Source organism: Capricornis sumatraensis, chromosome 7 (genome assembly GCF_032405125.1).
Source record: "Capricornis sumatraensis isolate serow.1 chromosome 7, serow.2, whole genome shotgun sequence".
Classification (NCBI taxonomy): Eukaryota; Metazoa; Chordata; class Mammalia; order Artiodactyla; family Bovidae; genus Capricornis; species Capricornis sumatraensis.
This window is the reverse complement of record NC_091075.1, coordinates 19783745-19802690: the sequence shown is the minus strand read 5'-3', so window position 1 is coordinate 19802690 and position 18946 is coordinate 19783745. Positions and strand designations below refer to the sequence as shown.

The following is an 18946-nucleotide window of genomic DNA, read 5'->3' as shown; positions in this document are numbered from 1 at the left end:
AGTGTCTCAAAATACGTCACCTGTTACTGAGAAAAGAAATATCCTTTCTATCTGGGAAAGAATAAAAATGAATTGAGAAGCATTAACCATATGATACTGCAACATAATTGAAGATAGTTTTCTTTTTATTATGACTTCATTTCCGTCTCAAGTACCCTTCTGAAAAAAAGCATTTACATCATCTCTTCTTGTTCAATTAGGTTTCCAGGACCTAAGTAAAGATAAGTACGTCTCAGGATCAGTCCTCAAATGAGGACCCAGTCCCATTCTTTTTCACTCTAGCAGGGAGCTCTCCAGCTGACTGTTTTCAGCTATTACTCAGAAACTTGACATTCTGCAAGCAATGACTCTGACTTCTTCATTAAAGACATGGTTTAAATGGTTTGTTTTTTTTTTCACTGATGCAACAAATCAAAAAAAGTACAATAATAAAACACTAAGGATTATTTAGTAGACACCTTCAGATTTTCATATAGGATTTGGCTGAATAAAGACAGATCCTTTGGACATATGTGAAAACCATACATGAAAATTTTCTAGTATGTTATTTATTCAGCAAATCTACTGAAGTGTCTATTCTGTGCTTTCCTAACACATAACTAACTCAAAGTTCATCAGTAATCTCTGATTAACTGATCAATTATCATTTGCAGCTGGATAGGCTTTATTGCAAAAATGTTCAGGATTTTTTTTTAAAAAAAGACTTATAAAAATACCTTTGTATGTCAGCTTTTAACAGTTTTGGTAACTATTTCATACAGAAGCTGACAATAATAACAGAAAATTAAAACTTCGCTAGAGCCACTCCTCTTTTTAAATTATAGCACCTTCCCTTTATCCACCCCTCATATAGCAGAGTCGACAGTTCCCACAGAAACTTCATAAGGTCACAATTAATGTTTAAAAAGTGATCATCAATCTAAAATATATTTTTAAAATTATTTAAATAAAGTCCAATGGCTGGTACAATACATATAGCTAAAATCTCGTAAGAATTGAGGCCTAAACGAAGTGTCTGAGGGTGTGTCTGGTTATAAAGCTGAGAGTTAAAAAAAAATAATTGAGTAAGAACCTGCTGGGACAGTACAAAGCATTACCAAGCCTCTCAACTGCTACAATATTAGCTTTCTACAGACTGGATCAGTCTGGCATGGTCACTTAAGTGATAAATTTAAGATACAAGTTTGAAATGAGTATCTTCTTTAAAAAAACATTCAGTTCCACAACAGCAGCACCTACATAATGCTGAGTTCTACTTTTGCCTTGGAATCAAATATATGTGCCTTTCTGCTTGCACAAGGACAGTGCTGGCATATTTTCTCTTTAAATTTCAAGTTAATCTTGAAATCAAAGGGAAATCAGTTTTATAAAATTCTATCTATAATATGCAAATGAGGAGCAAGGGGAGTCAGAGAGGAATGGAATGATCCCATTGCTTAAAAAAATGTCAGTCACATACATCAAAAACAGTTCTGCCTAAAGAACTAACAGGATCAGTTAAAAACAAGACTCAAGAGTTGTAAAAAATTCCTCAGTTGATATTATGAAGAATACATGTGAGGTCACAAGTTGACGTCCAGACAGAGCCATTTATGAGGTCCTGAGGTTTCCTGTTAGAATTACACAAGTCTGTCTGCAAGAGAGAAATGGATCAAAATAATGGGATTGATGAGACCAAGCTGAGGACCTGCATGCGGGCAGGGGGAGGGGAACTTCAAAGAGCAAGATTTTCTGCAAGTTGGCTTAACAGTCTTGTTTTAGTGAACCTGGGTTGTTCTCATGCCTTTATGAATGAACAAGAAATTTCAAGGGTCACTTCAAAAAAACCTATCTGACTAAGGATCACACTTTCTGCCGTACCAGTCATGCAAGGCAATATCAACTCCTGAAAGGTCATGTCAGCATGGCACCTGGGACACTTGAATTAGCATGCCAGTCAGTCATAAGATACCTAAATTATCTGAAGGGGGAATGGCACTCACTTCCAATTATTCTGACTGTGGTCCTTTCCCTACTTTGTAGCCATACAATTAAGACGAATCAAACAGAAGAGTCTGGGGCTCTGAGGAGCTTTCCCACATATCCTCTTGAGATTGCATTCAAATCTGAGATAGAATACACTTTCTAAAATTTAACTTCTCCTGAACTTAAGGTAAACAGGAAAATTTCATGTACTTAGCTTCAAAAAGTAGACAACTTATAGTAGGAAATTTTAAATCATTAATCAGTAAGTCACATGAGATAGCTCCTCAAGGAAAGTGAAAAGACACTTAAAAATTCTGCTGAAAATATGAGCCAGAGTCTCTCTGCACAGAGTTAGTAAGTCATTGTCTTCCCATCGATGACTATTTCTGTGACTGTTTTCAAAGCTATGCAGTAGTGTGAGAGACAGATGGGTAAGTGTTGCCTTACTGATCAGATATGTTCACTTAGTTCCTTAATTCCAGATGTGAACGATGACAAAAATCTAATTTTAACTGTAAGCAAACACAAACGTGGGTAGAAGCTGGTGGGGGCAGGTTAAGACAAAGTTCTAAGAGGGATAATTCTGCTCATTAGACGTCAAAATGTTGACCCCCCTCCAGGTAAAAACCATACCACAGAAGTGAGTTGCTCAAAACAATTATAAAAGAACCCTGAAGCATTTTGAGAGCAAAAACAAGAAAAATAAATCTACTAAAAATAAGAAAAGATGATGAAATTCAAACACAGACATCTTCCTTTCCCACCTGAAAATCCATCCTGAGAAAGATCACAAAGAAGCCAACGACGCAGTCAGCAACACTCCTGCCCAGGTGTCGCTGCGGTTGGTGTGAGCCGAGCAGCAACGTCTGCTGTCGCTTCCTGCACTGAGTCTGCTGCTGTTCCTTCCCTGAGCAGCCGAAGAGAACCAAGACGTTTCTCTTCAGAGGTGTTAAACATTTGGGTTGCTTGAGGGACAAATGGAAGTTTGACACCTAAGACGAATAACCACAGTGCGTGAGGCCAATGGGAACTTTCACTATGTAAAGGCAGCCAAGCTCACTGTCTCACGGCTTTCAGGCACACAAGGGCCAGGACCCAGCACAGGAGACAACCAACTATGTAGTCCGTTTTAAGACATCGCCATTGGCCTCCAAGGATTTTCATAAATGAGACTCAGAGAAAGAAGGTCTTGGGAGTATGCTTTTAATAAACTCTCCAGGGCCCTTGCTCTGAAATATTTAAGAGGCTACCGCATCTTCTCACACTCAGTGAAAATGACCATCCCAAGCCAAGGTTTACTGTGCTTTAAGAATTCACACTGACACCAAACATGTTATTATTATAGGTGCTTTCTTGCTAGGCCTGCCTCATTTATCTGAACAAGAATTCTTATTTCAAATTCTATGAGACACCCATTCACAAGATTTCTAGTATAGACACACCTCTAAGAATTCCAGTTCTGGAAGGATGTAATTAGCCAATTAAAATTTTCCTTCAGATGGGGGAAAAAAACAGCTTGAATGGCAAAAGTGGTTCTCCTGTGCAGGTAACTCTATATTTAGGTCATGAGTAAGGGCTGTGTGAGCAAATGTATGTCAGTGTTTGTCTTAAAAAGAGCAAATGCATACGGGATTGTTAAAACGAGCTACCAGCAGAAACACTTCTGTGCGTGCCAGTTGGCCATGGCTGGTATTCTCTGCATTATCTAAGGTTACAAGCAAACAGAAGATTCTGTGTGGGCAAGGGGCAGTTGGGTTTTCCCTCATCACCATCCCCCAGATGTTATTCTAATCCTAACACCTGAGGGCAGCAGATACAGTAAACAAGGGGTTGTTTGTGATGCAAATCCAAGCCACAGGGCTGACAGGGGACTGCTCCCACCCTAAGTCCAAACACAAATGGTCACCCTGCTCCTGACACCCTGGATGCAAACCTATCACTGTGGATGTCCGCTGCACAAACACTCAGTCCTGCTAAGAACAGAGTTAAAGAGCAAGAGGCACAAGTGTGGTTGGGGTGAAGAGGAGGGGTTGCCTTCCGGTTAAAGTGCTTTGGGGCTTAGCATTAAAAACAGCTGTTACATATTAAAAACCAAAGACTGCGACCCACTTCGGCTGGACCCTAAAAGAGAAAAATTGAACATAGTCTTGTGGTTAAAACTGCAAAGCTTCTGGAATTGGGCAAACTGCAGAATACTGGCAAGAAAAGGTGCCTAAAATAAAAGTGTTCTAAAATGGAACAGAATAAAAGCAAAGCAGCAGATAGGAGGGGAAGGTAACTGTTTCCTAACCACACCCCTTTCCTCTACACTACCCCCACCAACATTTATTCTGGCCACAAATCTTTCCTAAACAATGAATGACTGTTCAATTCACTGACCTCAAAATTTTAATATATACACTAACAATAAATACTTTCCATTCTATCAATGTAAAATGATTAGTATACTGAGGGGCTAGGGGAAAAGGCTGGTTTAAAGAGGAAGAGCAGCTTAATTTTCAATATCCTTGGGAATAACAATATAAATAACAATAGATTTTTATTCTATTGACTTTAAAAAAATTATTGCCTTGAAAGAAGAACTGGCTGAACTGAAGAACAAATTCCACAAATACTTATGAAGCATTAACTGTGTTCACAGCCTAAAAGTGTAAGATTATTTTAGTGGCTATTTTCTATTGTTACCAAGTCAGAGACTATAGCTTGATTTGTTGGAAAGATTATTTGTTATATTCTAAGAAGCCTTCAGCAAAAATCTTCAGTTATTTCTTATCTAAAATATAGTCTCCTTCCCCGACCCCTTCAAAACATCAACAAGAAAAAAATAGCCCAACTTTAAATTATCTGATATGCATGCATATCTAATTCAATAGAAACAAAGTCTCCTACAAATTTTAAAACTCAAAAGCATTTATCTGGGTGGTCTCTAAATGTTAAAAACTGTATTTGCTTTTATTAGTTCATTCACTTTTTAGGTAAGAGATTCATATGTACCACACACACATTTCTATCATTAAATATTTGAAAAGCCTTTTAAAATAAAATGTGAAATCACTATTTCCTATAACAACCATCATAAGATTTCCTAGATCTCCATTTTAGCTTCTATGTGAAAATTGGAAAACTCTTATTCCCTACTTAAAGAGGTCAAATATCTTTTTGAAATTCATGGGAAAAAATAACTTTTAAATCACAGTGCCCCCCCAAAAGTGGTCATATTTCCTAGATCGATCTCTTCAACAGCTGAGGGCCACAGATAATCAAGATAACCGCAAATACTCTTTATTTGTTCATGACTGATTAGGAAATATTTCTCTTTTCTACTTTGGAGTATTGCATGGTTCCCAGATTCTGTCCACTGAGATATCAGTGACAGTACTTGCCCCAGATGCCTTCCACTGATTTCTTTTCTTTTCACTTGGTGAAAGCACTGGGCTAATAGGGCAAAGATACAGGTTCCATTTTATGATCCTAGATTTGACTCGCAGGAGGGCCAGTTAGACTGAAACATCATCCCCAAGACCCAAACAAATATGTTTTGCACTGGGGTTTGGGTGGCACAGGGGGAGTGAGGCCCAGAAAGTAGGTAAATATATTGATGGATCAGCAAAAATCCACCACTACCTCCAAACAGATGAACCTCAGGGAAAACTCTATTTCACATTCACGTACTAAACAAGTTACCCCTTGGATGTCTTCTGACTATATACATTGAGGTTTCCATGTTAACCATAATGTATAAGGCCGTTATAATGCCTCTACATTTTTAGAACTTAAAAGTTAACTGAGCCACCACTTAAAAAATTTTTTTTCATTAAGAGTTATTTTCAAGCTATACTTCTTAGCAACTGACAATAAAGTAAAAATAGCTCATTGCTCCCCTACACCTAAACTGATTTTAAAGAAACATTAGCTAACACAATAAAATGAGACACTGTTTTAAAAGCTGAAGTAACATTCCCAATGTTCAGTTCCAAGTGAGCCAAAGGAATTCTGATTCTACATAGCTTACCGGCAGTGAAAGCCATAGACCACTTAGTTAATTGTAAGATTAAATCAATTTCTCTCTCTCATCAGAGTAGAAAGCATAATATTCATAAAATCATGAGTTTGTAGATTTAAATTCACTTGACATCATGATAGTTCATGATGTTTTTTTATTCATCTTAACCAATAAACCAAAAGCTAATATCCGAAAGTCAAAATATCAAAAAGTAGCACCATTTTAAGGCAGTCATTCCTTATAGCATGTCTTATTTAGCAACAACTGGTCATATATAATGAGAGCATTTCCGGTAAGTTTAAAAAAACAAACATTTTGTCAAAAATACAAATTAATTAGCACTTCTGAAAATAATTTGCAACATCAGCATGTTACTCACTGTTCTTGGGATGGGTGGCGAAAGAGATCCATTTGACATGTATGGGTCATTATTCATATTTGGCATCATTATGTATCCAGAATAACTCGAATAAGAGGGTCCCTTACTGTAGAGACCTCCATCTGGATGCTTTCCTAAGAGAAGGCAAAGAACAATCAATAATGCTTTGACTTCCTTTTATAGCACTGTATTTTTCATTGAAAAGTTAATAGTTGTACTACAGACTTTACATAAAAGATTTGTTTACAAAATATTATAACTGGGTTATTATGCTCTATTTTATATTGACAGTATTTACTCTCTTAAATGGCTTAGCAGTGAACCAGATGTTTTAAAAACATGTGGTTCAATTTACTTCCACTACTGACTGGTGTTTTTACAAAATAAGTGTTATCCATCTAAGTTAATTTGCTCTAATACTAACTAACTGGACTAAGAAATACAGACACATGAAAAAAGGCATACAAACCTATAATATAAATACACTAGACTATTCAGCTATACACACAGATATATATTTATACACTTAAAGTTACGCTCCACTTTATAGGCAAACTCAAAAATTCTACCTGTACTTCTGGATTTCTGGAAAATTTCTAGATTTTACTGATGGAGCAAGTTGTGTCTAGCATATGGGCAACTACCCAAATTTATGAAGGGTTAACTCCAGGAGACTTCATTTTATGTGCTACATTTATGTTACACTGCCAAAGAAAAGTGTGTTTGCGTGTGTGTGTTCAGTGTATACATTTCTTCCCTTTTATCTGTGTATCTACTTTGTAGCTCAGAAGGAAGCTTGATATTATAGTTCTCTTCCTTTCTTCCCCTGGCTGACATGTATGTGCGAACCCTTCATTCTGGTCAGGCCAATTGTAAGTAATTAAAGGAGAACAGAAATGCAGGCTGTTCGACAAGGGAACCCTATAGATCACAGATTCTTTTAAAAGTCACAAGGAGTTCTCCTTAAGTCTCAAAAAATATATACAGGATTTTTACAGTTTTGAGCAAGCATCAGAAATAGGGAGAAAATCCATCATGTTTCATATGCATAGTTCTTAACTTCAAGATTAAAGTGTTATATTTTCACATATTAGATTATTCTTTATTGAGTTATATTTAGTCTGCGCATATAGTGCCTGCCTTCTCACTAAAACAAGAAACAGCAAACAAATGAAGGCCCACTTGAAACTATTCCTGTTGGAAAATAAATCGGTATAGACTGTCACTCTTTGTAAAAATGCATGAAAAAAAAAAATACTAAAGATCTATGACAATTAGAATATTAGGGAAAATGAGGAAAAGAAAAATACTCATTACAGACATTTCTCTTCCATAAAGAATCTGGAAGCCAAAGGAAATTCAAAGGCCCTTAACTCATTCAGTTTTATAATTATGGAAATATGTATTAGAGGTAAGCAATAAGTTTTCTGGGTTTTCTTTACCATTTTGCTCAAACAATGGGCACAATCTTATTAAATCTGCTTCGAGTTTCTTGGATGCAAATAAAAATAGCAAAATGTACCAATATTCACAAATTGTACATGTTAAATAATAAAGTTGGGAAAAGTAGAATTAGTATCTTACCATCATCAGGATGTTCTCTGGCCTTGTCATGGTATGACTCCTGAGAGGTTTGTGCTTGTCTGGCCACCTACCAGCACAAATCCCCACCCCCAAAAGAAAGAAAATTGCTTTAGAGTTTGTGACAATGATGATATAACCGCATATCCACTGGTAACTCAAAAGAGGGGGATTAGATGCAACTCAGTCTACCTGCTTTATTGATCTAAGAGGGCAGGCTCGGACTGAGTCCTGGGAAACCTTTTCAGTGTGTTCCTGAAAACTACCTCTACAGTACTAGAAACTACAAACAACAATAATAACTGAAACAAACTTGTCAACAATCCACTCGCTGTTCTGACCACTGTTTACTAAAACACATCAAGAATGCTTGGACACCTAACATGATAGGAATTTGAGTTGCGGGGCTTGTTCACTTCGATAGCTTCTTCAACCACTATTTACTTCAGTCAGAGCTGATTAAAAGGAGGCTGAAATATCATCTTGCAACTGAAAATGACATTTTAAATAAAAACAAGCCCATGACTCACAAGCCGGGGGTCTTAGGCAATTGTCCCAAACCAATCACAGCAGGAGCTCCACTGCTCCTAAGCTACCCCATGGCTGTCAGTGCGAGCTTACAAGAGAAAAGTGAACTATTCTGTGGTTAAAGGAGGAAAACTTGAGAGTCGAGCTACAGACAACTAAAAGGTAGCCCAGCTAATATCAGCTCTGGTAACCACCATCCACCCAGACTCAACCACGTGCAAATCGGTGGTATTACCCCTTCACCATCTTCCTTGGGTTTGCCCCATGCCCACTTATCACCAGCAAAGATTAACAGAGCCCTAATACCTGAGTTCTGGGGCTTCAAACGCAGCGCCCTTCTCCCCAAGGCAAAAACTCGTAGAAAATGTGAAGTGGGTGGCAGATTTATTTATAGAAAAAGGAAGGGCAAGGAAAACGGGCAGAAATTTGAAAAGGCTGTTCTACAAATTTGAGTTTGGCCTCAAGTGTTTCAGAGGCTATTTGGTTCCTTGGACATGTGTCCTCCCAGTGACCTCCTCTCCCCGCCCAATACACAGTCACAAATCTTTTAAGTGTAGTTAGGTATGCTCTGGGCAACCCCAGTTTCCCCCCTAAGTTGGCATGTTGAGATGAAAGATTCAGGGTAGAGAGAACATCCCAATGTTTTCCTCAGGAACCAGGCCCTGGGCCTTCCAAAACGCGTTACTCACCCCTGCCATTGGATAAAGAAGGTAATTCTGAGGTGCTCTTAAGCTTGCTGTTTAAAACACAAAATGTCTCCGCCCCCAAAACCACAGGCTTTCTTTTTGGGGGCAGAAGGATGCCATTTAAGGAAAAAGAATATACCCTCCAAATTTCTTTGGAGGGAAAAAGCGTTGGTGAAACCATTTGAGTGTCAGGACTTTTCTACCGGATTTCCTCCAAAGCGTCTCCCAGTTGTTGAACAACGGTGGCCAGTGGAGTGTCCGGTATCAGGGTCCATCCGCCTCCCCCACCTCTGAAGCTCTCCGCGAGGCCTGAAATAGCCCTTCCGCGAGGTCCCGCTCGCGGCTTGCTCTCGCCAGCACCCACGTGTCTCTATTTACTCTACTCGGGTTACCAACGCTATCGCCCGCAGCGGGCCAAGAGATCTGATAAGCGCTTTCCACCCTCCCCTGAGTGGGTGCCCTGGCTTCCGCTGCCTCTCTCTGACTCGCCCTTCTTCTGCATAGATTTAAGGCCTGATTCGGGCCCAAACTTAAGCTTGCTTTTTTTCCCCTTTAAGTGGCGATGGATGGGGAAAACCAGCCGGTAGTGAGAGAGCCCTCCTGGGGTGGCTCAGCTCGGCGCGCCCACGGCTCCGGCAGCTGGCCCGGCGGCCGCGAGGACCCAGCTCCGCACCGCCCCCGCCGCCCGGGCGCGCGCCCCCTCCGCGGGCGGGCCCCGCGCTAGCCCCACTCGGCGGCAGTTGGGCCCGCCACCCCTTCCTCTCTCCCTGCGGCTCTGCTCGTCTGTACCTAAGCCTTTGGTGGTGTACGCACTTTTGCAGACATCTACCGAGAGATAGCGGGTGCACTTTGTTTTCCGTCCTACGGAAGAACTTCTCAGGAGCGCTGTTCAGACATCCTCGCCTTAATGCACCGCACCCCCTGAACCCCACCAAAAAGGCCGAAGGCGAAACGTCAATGGGTTAAGCGCAGGTTCTCCTGGCCGCAAACCAACGGTTTAGTCACCGAACGCCAAAACTGATACACTTGGACGCTTCCCTGCACACCCCTCCACCCCACACACAGGAAGAACGCTGACCAGAAGCCCAGCCACCCCCCATCCCGCTCCCAGCAGACCTACCCGGGACTCGGGATGCCCGGCGCCTTCCCTCCCTTCCTCCCTCGGCTCTTTCCCGGGATCCGGCACGCCTCTCAGGGATAGGGCAGCGGCCAGCTCACCTCGTGTCCGTTGCTCGCCGGGATGATTTCGGATTCGTTAACCAAGGAAGACTTGATGTCGGCTAAGTCACCTTCCTCTTCAGGGTGACTGATCTCGGCGAAGATCTTCTCCTTCTGAGGATCGCCCTCGTCCTTGAAGGGGATCATCTCGTCCGTGGCGCAGAGTTCCGGGTCCCCCCCACCGCCGCCGCCTGCCCCGGAGAGTTGGGGCATCCCGACCACTGTATAATCTCCGCTCCGCGGGGGGAGCACCCCAGGCAACAGCAGAAAAGAGAAGGGATCAACGAAAAGGGGGAGAGGAAAAGGAGAATTGGAAGGATGCGTCAGGGAGTAGAGCGGGCGGAAGCCGGGCTGGAGAGCGCCGGGCTGGCAGCCGGCAGCCGGAGCTGCTGCAGCGGCACCCGAGCCCTGGTGGCCGCCCGCGCCTTCCCACTCGGCGGAGACCGATGCCGGCGCCCGTCCCCGAGGCCGAACAACACAGGGCGGCGAGGACCGCGGCGGCCGGCGCCTCTGGGGGCGTCTGTGCCGCGCGCTAGGCTAGGCTGCCAGGGCGGCCGCCCCACGCCCCCGGTGTCTCCGGGGTCTGCGCGCGGAGGACGCCGGTTCTGGAGGAGATTCGACTCTCCAAAGTGCACGGGAGGGTCTGTCGGTGCGACTCTTCGCAGATCTCTCCACCTTAGCTTCCCTGGATGACGATCCAGGAGTTTGTTTCCCGAGAAAAGGAGCGAGCTGGGCAAAACGGCCCCGTTTACCCCAGTAGAGACGGTGTAAGCAGAATCAGAAGATAATGAAATGTCCACTTCCTGGAAGATTTAAAAAAAAAAAAAAAAGCCACCCGGGTTGGAGATGTCCGTTTCAAAGCTTCTGATTTCCTTCCCTTTCGCTTCGGTTTTCCTTCTCCAGGCGCATTCAATCTGCCGGAGGAGAAGGTGGGGGGCGGAGGAGGAGGGGAAGAGAAAGAGAAGAAGTTTGCCAAGAATAAAGTTTGTGCCGGCGAGCGCAGGGAGTCGGCAGTGGAGGGCACTACTGGGTCTCCGGGCGTCACAGCAGGGACCTCGGACCCAAAAGATTCTGCCGGGAGCTGGAGCCGGCACACACACACTCACACACACACACAACCCGACTCCTCTTTGTTCCCGGCTCGAGTTTCTTCAGTCTGGCTCGCTCGCTCTTTTGCTCGCTGCTCTCCACGCCTCCGCCGGGCCGCTTGTCAAAGAGCTGTACCCCTCCGGTTCCCCCGGCCGGGGGGTGGGAGACGCCCGGAGCTTAGCCGCGTGCGGGGCCGCGGATGCGTCCCAGCTTCTTCGCGGCAGAGCGCGCAGCCTGGTCCCTCCTCCGCGCCCTGCCCCGCAGGTGAGCGGCTGCGCCTCCCCGCCGCCTCTCCTCCTCCCGCGCCTCGCCGGCGCTGAAAAGCTGCCCACTTGCGTCGCTTCTCCTCCCCTTCCCCTCCCCCGCCTCCAGCTCTCCTTGGCTGCCCGCTGAGGTGGGGGGGAGGGGGCCGGCGAGAAGGAGGTGGTGATTGAGGACTTTTTTTTTTTTTCTTTTCCCAGAGCCTGTAGGACGAGTCCTAGGTTTGGGGGGGGTGTGTTTGTGTATATGTGTGTGTGTGTGTGTGTGTGTGTCCGTGCGTGCGTGCGCGCGCGCCTAGGGAGAAGATTCAGGCAACTTGGCTAGGGATGGAAGGACCCGGCGTTTCTTGTAACCCACGAGAGGCACGCTTTGCCCGCGTGAAATTGACAAGAAACTCTGCCCCAGCGGTTTAACTCCATCATCTAAGTGTCTCTTCTCCTGTTCCCTTCCCACCCACCCCCCTCCTTCCTCCGCCAGTCTCCTCCCCCACCTCTTTTCCGCCTCTCCCTCTCCCTCCCTCGCTCTGGCGGTGGGAAGAAGATGAAAGAGAAGCCGCCGCAGCTGTGATCGACACCACGTTGATGGATGCTCTGACAGAGGGGATGAGGCGGGAATCGGGGACACAGAGAAGGAAAAGGGGAAACATAACACATTGCTCAACTAATAAGAGAGAACGGAAGCAAGAAGAACAAGAAAGAGAGTTGTGGCTTTCCTAAATACATGTAAAAGGACAAGGGAACGCATGCTAACAAAAATAAAACCTCCAGACTTAACGAGAAAAAGAGGAGGAAGAAAAAACCGAAGACTGAATCTTAATTATCGCTTTTTAAGCAAGATCTTTTTCATTACATCCTCACCATAGGATGCTCACACACAGTTACACTAGGTCGCTCGTGTATTTTCGACGATACATGCCACAATGTGTGGGAACCTCATAAAGAACCAAAAAAACCACCCAAGTGTGGGGCGGGGGGAGGCAAAAGGACCCAGGAGAGTGAAGCTGGTAGAAGCAGGGAGGACAGGGCAGTCTCTGGCACCTCAGACTTCGGGCTCAAAGAGACCCTTGAAGATGCAAATCCAAATTCAACCTCAAAAATTTCCCAGCCTCCACCGTCTCTTTGATGCATTTTGTACAAGGACAGGACTTTTAAGGAGATGCTTTGTGAAAGTTACAGTATAAACGAAGCTGAAGTTTGAAAACACATCACATTTTGTTCCTTGGCTCTCAAACTCCCTCAGTTAAAAATCCAGGCAAAATTATTATACCCAATACAGTAGCCATCTGTAAAACTTCAGAACAGTAAACAAGAGACAGGAAGAGATGTGTCTCCATCTCCCTTAAATTGAAAATGGGGAAAACATTACAGAATCAGACTTTAGCTCTGTTATATAGGAATAGCCATGTAAAGATCCCTCTTCTTTTGTGTAAGGAAGAAATTGCATGCTGCTAGACAGCGTATGAGTAAAGACACTAACAATGCTCTAAGTGAGCACTCAAAATATCGCTTATTGGTAATTACTTGAGATGGGAACTCACTAGGAAGCAATTTTTAAAACTATCATTAAAAGCATTCAGTTGGTCTCATAGAGCATGGCCAGTAGTCACACGGAAAATTTCTGTCTCAGGCTCAGTTCAATTCAGTTCAGTCGCTCAGTCGTGTCCCAGTCCTTGTGTCTCAGGTTAGGGTTACATTAAAGGGCTGGTGATGGAAGCCAGAGAGAGTAAAGCATTAAATCCTCCATAGGTGAGAATGCTATGCCTTAGAGAAATAATTTTCTACAATGTGTAAGGCAACACTTAAAAGATGGGGGGAAACCCAATTTTACTTTTTGGTTGGTAGCATTATGCAACTTCACTAGGCACCAGTGAGTGTAATGTCTCAGAGACGTGAACATGTAGCTATGTCAGACATTTATTCCCTCTGTTTTGGAGAAGGAAATGGCAACCCACTCCAGTATTCTTGCCTGGGAAATCCCATGGACAGAGGAGCCTGGAGGGCTACAGTCAATGGGGTCTCAGAGTCAGACACGACTTAGCGACTGAGCACACATACCCTCTGTTCTAAAACAAATATGGGAAAACAAGGTAAAAGTCGTCCCATAAATGCGCCAATTCGACGGACAGGAAAAGAACTGGAAAAGGCAGTTTGACCAAAACAGCCAGAGTAGAGATTCCTTTTCATCAGACTGTCAAGGGGTGGGGGAGGGGGGATTTTCTGAAAGCCAAAGAGATTAAATGACGACTCCTACATCTGCCCCCCTCCCCGTTAAAGTGTCGCAACTAATTCGAATCCCATTTACTCCTTCATGTTAATTTTCTGGACTCCCTGAGTCATTTGGAGCTCAGCTCCAGGTGTCCTGGAGATTAAGAGCTCGAGAAGATGGGAATTTTTGGAACAATAACTAGTGGAACTGTTTACTATAAGGGCCGAGGGTAGGTGGCTGCGTTTTGCATTTTGCGGCAAACCTCACCTTTGGAAACACTGTTTCTAACGAAATTACCCAACGTCTTACTCTATTTGCGTGACTGTTTTCCCTCCCCGTGGCGTGCGGGGTGTTTCGTTCGCTGATGTCCTTAGCATTGTTGCAAGTCTTCTGATGAGGTGCATTTAAAAGGGGCTTTTTTAGAAAGCATTCATTCAAGTTTTTTTTTTTTAAGCTTTGTCTGGGAGGAAGATTGACATTTCCACGCGAAGCCTGTCTCTTCAGGGAGAAAAGCTGGGAGACACTGGACGGCGAGGCAACCGCGGGGAAGACGTTCCTTCCCTCCTTTACAGGTTCAGTGAAGTTCCTGGCAAAGGTATTTGTGTCGCGGAGAGGTCTCTTCTAATTCGTGTGGGGGCTGCTATGAACATACACAGCTGCCTTTTGGGGCGCAAGGTCCGGGACCTGGTGGGTGTTGCGAGCGAGAGACGCCGCCGCCCCCTTCTCTCGGATGTAGAGGCAGGTTATTCGTGTGAACTCGAGCGAACGACTGAAGGTTAGCTGTTGCAGGTTCACTCCTTCAGGATGTGGGTTTCAGGGGGCGTTTTGATGTGATTTAATTCCGACCGTGAAACAATTGCTAAGGACTGGATTGCTGTTGGTTTTTCCCCTTTTGGTGGCTTTGGTTGGTTGGGGTTTACATTGGGAGCGAACTGTGACTTGTTTTATAGCAACACTTCCTTCTGCGCCGGGCGCCGACGCCCGCGCTGCGCGTGGGGGGCGAGGCGCCCACCCTGCGCCGGAACAGGGAGAGAGGGGGGCTGCAAAGACGGTTCTCGAAGTCGGCAGGGTGCATACAGCCCAGCCCCCCGCGGATGCGGACAGGGGGACTAGACTGACCCCCACCCACACCAGAGACCCCTCCTACCTGTGGGGGGAAGGGGTCGCTGCCAAGTCAAGTCAGCTGCAGACACGCAATGAGTACTTAATTACAGGGAAGAGAGAAAAGCGCGGTGCCCTTCAGAGCCCTCTCCGCCTCCTCAGCCCTAAGCCCCCGCCTGGGCTCCGGGTCTCCCCCTTTGTGTGGCCTGGACTCTCTCCCAGAGACAACTTTGGTGGGATCCCAGAGGAAGGAGGTGGCCGGAGGAGGGGGTACGGAAGAGGATGCTGGAAGAGAGAGACACGAGGGTGAAGGGCTAGAAAAACGAATAATGTGATTCCAGGGACGGAACACCAACTCCCCTCCATTTCCCACCCCGGCGTCACCAGGGGACTAAAGCTGTGGGCATCTTCAGTTTAACGGACTTTTCGGAAAGCGGGGGGCGGGAAATGGCAGTTTGTGTCCCAGGGGTTCTTCCGCCTCTTCTCGCCTCCTCCGAATACAAACAAAACTCAGCCCCCCAGCCTCCCCCCGCCCTCCGGGGTAACCGAGGACTCGGGGGACCGTGAAAACGTCCTTCCCCAATCCGGCCGCCTGCGGACGCCCGGCTCCCTCGGGGCCGACGCTCTTTGGCGCCCGCAGCCTAACGCGGCCCCGCGGGGTCGGCTGCAGGAGTCCGCCGGCGGCGTCTCCTGCGACCGTGCGGGCCCGGTCCTCCCACTGCCCGCGAGGGAGGGCCGCATCCCACCCCACGACCTGTGGGCTCGGCCGGCCAACCCTCTGCCCACGCGCAGCGAGCAGAGGCAAGACGGGGTGTTCGCGGACTAGGACAAGGGGAGCCCGCGATAGGCTCAGAGAAGCGGCGGAGGTCGGGGAGAGGCCTGCCACGCGCCCTCGCGGCTCGGCTTCGCGTCCCGAACCCCCGACAACCCCCCGCGGGGACCCGGCCTCCGGCGCAAAGGAGTCGGCGTGAGAGTCTGGAAGGAGATCCCCAGGAAGGGATGGCACGGGTGTGGGAGCTGGAATACAATTGGGCCGCCGGGACGGCTCGCCTCCTGGGCTGGACGTGAAAGTCTTTTCCCTCCTTTCTGAAAACTTTTCTCAGGCGTCTTTCACTTGGTGTGAGGACCTGTCTCCGCCCGCCCTCCGGCCCCTCCCTCAGCCGCCGGGGCCCCCTTCCACGCGCCCTCGAGCCGGGGACGCGCGCGGAGCCTCCGCGCAGAAAGGCCGCCCGCGCGCGCGAGCCGCGCCTTATATCCGCGGAGGGCGGCGCCTGCGCGGGGCCCGGCGCGGCGGCGCGGCCTTTGAAGTCCCGGCGGCTGCCGCTTTCATCCTTTCTTTTTTCCCTTGCAGGCCCCTTTGTGTGACTAAATTTGGAAAGAATATGGATCCGAGCCAGTCTTTCCACGTGTGCTCCCAGCTCCCAGCTGAGAAGGCCAAGGGTTCTCTTCCGGGTAAGGAGACAGGGAGAAAGATCAAAGAGTTTGGGGAGCTGGATCTGAAATGTGAATTGAAAATAAAAATCAAGCCTGGACACATTCCAGTTTCTAAAGCAAAAGCAACCCTCAGCAGAGGCCGTCTGGCTAGGACTCTTCTGCCTCTGCTTGCTATACTCTTTCTTTGTCGCAACCATTTTTGAGCACATGGAGTAAAATAAAGAAGACATAGGGAAACACTTAGTTTCTCCAGATTTTGTTTTGCAGTAATTTTGTTAGGGAAAATATCTTGTTCATAATTGCCGTTATGTGAAGTCGAATTTCTTCAGCCATAAATATTATCTTATTTCAGTCTGCTTAGCACTTTCTTCTGTGGCCACATTTGGGGAGAGAATGTTGACACACACGTGTGCACATGTTCCTTGTGCACAGTGCTTCTTTTTCTACATACCGTACAGTGTGCCATGTAGTCTGGAAAACCAATGTTAAGACTTATTTTACCAAAGCACTCACTATCAAAACTGGTATCTATGATTTGATGTCCTCTCATTGATTGACTTTGGAAGTCTTTTCTGACACGTTGACTAGCCAGAAAGTTTCTGTCTTTATAGCAAAAAAAAAAAACAACAACAACAAAGAAAAACCCTCTTAAGGTCTCTTATTGAATGGACTTCTTGAGCAATATTCTGTTTTTCAGAACAAACCAACATGAAGAGACAGCTTTGCAATAGTGTACTGCGAAGCGTCGGAAATCCTGGGTTGGAGGTGGGTACAGTCACTTCCCCTCATGCTGTGGTGACCTCAGGCAAACCATTTAACCTCGTCCAGGTTCAGTTTCCTTTCTGCAAAATACGTATAATAATATCCTATGTGACAAGATTGTTGTAATGATTCAGTGAGGTAATGCATGTGAAAGTATATGCAAATGTCAGGTTTGAAGCAAAGATGACTTTTAAGCAGTCCTCTAAGTGTCAAACAAAAAACTTTTAAAGTACTAGCAATCTTTACCACAGGACCAAATGGGGGTGGTTTCACACTTAGACTTCTCTTGCTGTGACCCTCGCCACGTCTTCAACAGTTGTGTTGTAAAGGCATCAGAATCATCTTTAGAATCACTCATCCCAGGAGTGAGTATGGCGGGAGAATGAACATTCCGGGAAGAGAGGGAATGTGCTTTAACTCTTCCTCATGTTTATGACGGACTGTTAATGAACTGATAAATGGATGAAGAAAAATGGCACTGGTATAGACTTTTTTGGCTGCGCCTACGGCATGCAAGTTTCCCTAGCCAGTGATCTGTGCCCTCTCCAATGGAAGTGAGGGGTCCTAACCTCTGGACCACCAGGGAATTCCCTAGATGATTTTTTTGTGAGGCATTTGACACAGCTGACAATGACTTTGTAAACAGCTTTGGTAATGTGATGGCCTTTGAAAGGCTCTTCCCTGGTGGCTCAGACAGTCAAGAGTCTGCCTGCAGTGCAGGAGACCCGGGTTCAACCCCTGGATCGGGAAGATCTCCTGGAGAAGGAAATGGCAACCCACTCCAGTACTCTTGCCTGGAGAATCCCATGGACAGAGGAGCCTGGCAGGCTACAGAGTCGGACACGACTGAGCGACTTCACTCACTTGTGAAAGGAGCAACATGTATATGGATAACATACTCAAAACAACAGAAGTAAGGACACAAGGAGAGTGACTAGAAGGGTATATAAGAGGTGTTCTTGGGACACCAGAAATTGTTTCAGAATTGAATGTGATTACGTGTCTTAGATTGAGGCATCTCAAGTTTACAAGGCAATAAAACTTATGGCTGGGGCTGGGTGTGAAGTGACAGGAGTGCCACATGCATAGCACTTCGGGCATTTAGCTGAGAGTGGTTCATGCGTGATCCCAACCCAGAGTAACCCCACCGATGGAGTCATTTCCTGAGCTCCACCTTCCAGTATGAATTTTTCACTGTGGCCTGTGCACAAAGTGCTGGAAGCAGGAGTAAGGGGTGGTTTCCAGTGTTCTGGTCTCCTTTCACTTTGGCCCAAGGCTGCTCAGGTATAGCACCCTTTTGAGATGGTCCAAGTCTTTTGACGGTCTCTTCTAGCAGCAACATGCAAATTTCACAAACAGTATTGAAGGGACTCTACCGAAGCGTGGGGATGGGGGAGCACTTAGGAGGGGAAACCTTCAAATTTTGATGTATCCTTTCCCCAAAGTCCCAGATGAGACAGAAATACTGAGCAAGTGCAATTCAGTCCATCCTTTCACTCTTCTTTATGGATGCAGCCATTTTTAAAATTTATTCTTTGCTGAAAAAGGAACATGGGGCCAAGGCACTGAGGGTTCTGTCTTATTTTGGGGGGATCAGTAGAGAGGCCCTGAAAATACTCAGGGAAATCCTGGGGCCCTCTGGAAGAAAGTAATTTCTCTGAAGGTGGCAGTGGGGGCATGACTAAAGGATTTTTCCTATTTTTATAAACCTGTTTCCTCAGCAAATATGGTAAT

The 18946-nt window shown here is 45.8% G+C and overlaps 1 protein-coding gene across 2 annotated transcripts in view; it reads right to left on the bottom strand.

Moving 5' to 3' along the window:
* Nucleotides 1-10573, bottom strand: part of LEF1 (lymphoid enhancer binding factor 1) — a 120235-nt gene extending 109662 nt beyond the window's left edge. For both annotated transcript variants that reach the window (XM_068974891.1, XM_068974889.1), the window contains exons 1-3: nt 10361-10573; nt 7932-7998; nt 6348-6481 (exon numbers count right to left, since the gene is read on the bottom strand). In XM_068974891.1, the coding sequence (XP_068830992.1) occupies nt 6348-6481; nt 7932-7998; nt 10361-10573 (414 nt within the window). The remainder of the gene's footprint in view (nt 1-6347; nt 6482-7931; nt 7999-10360) is intronic.
* Nucleotides 10574-18946: the final 8373 nt, after the last annotated feature.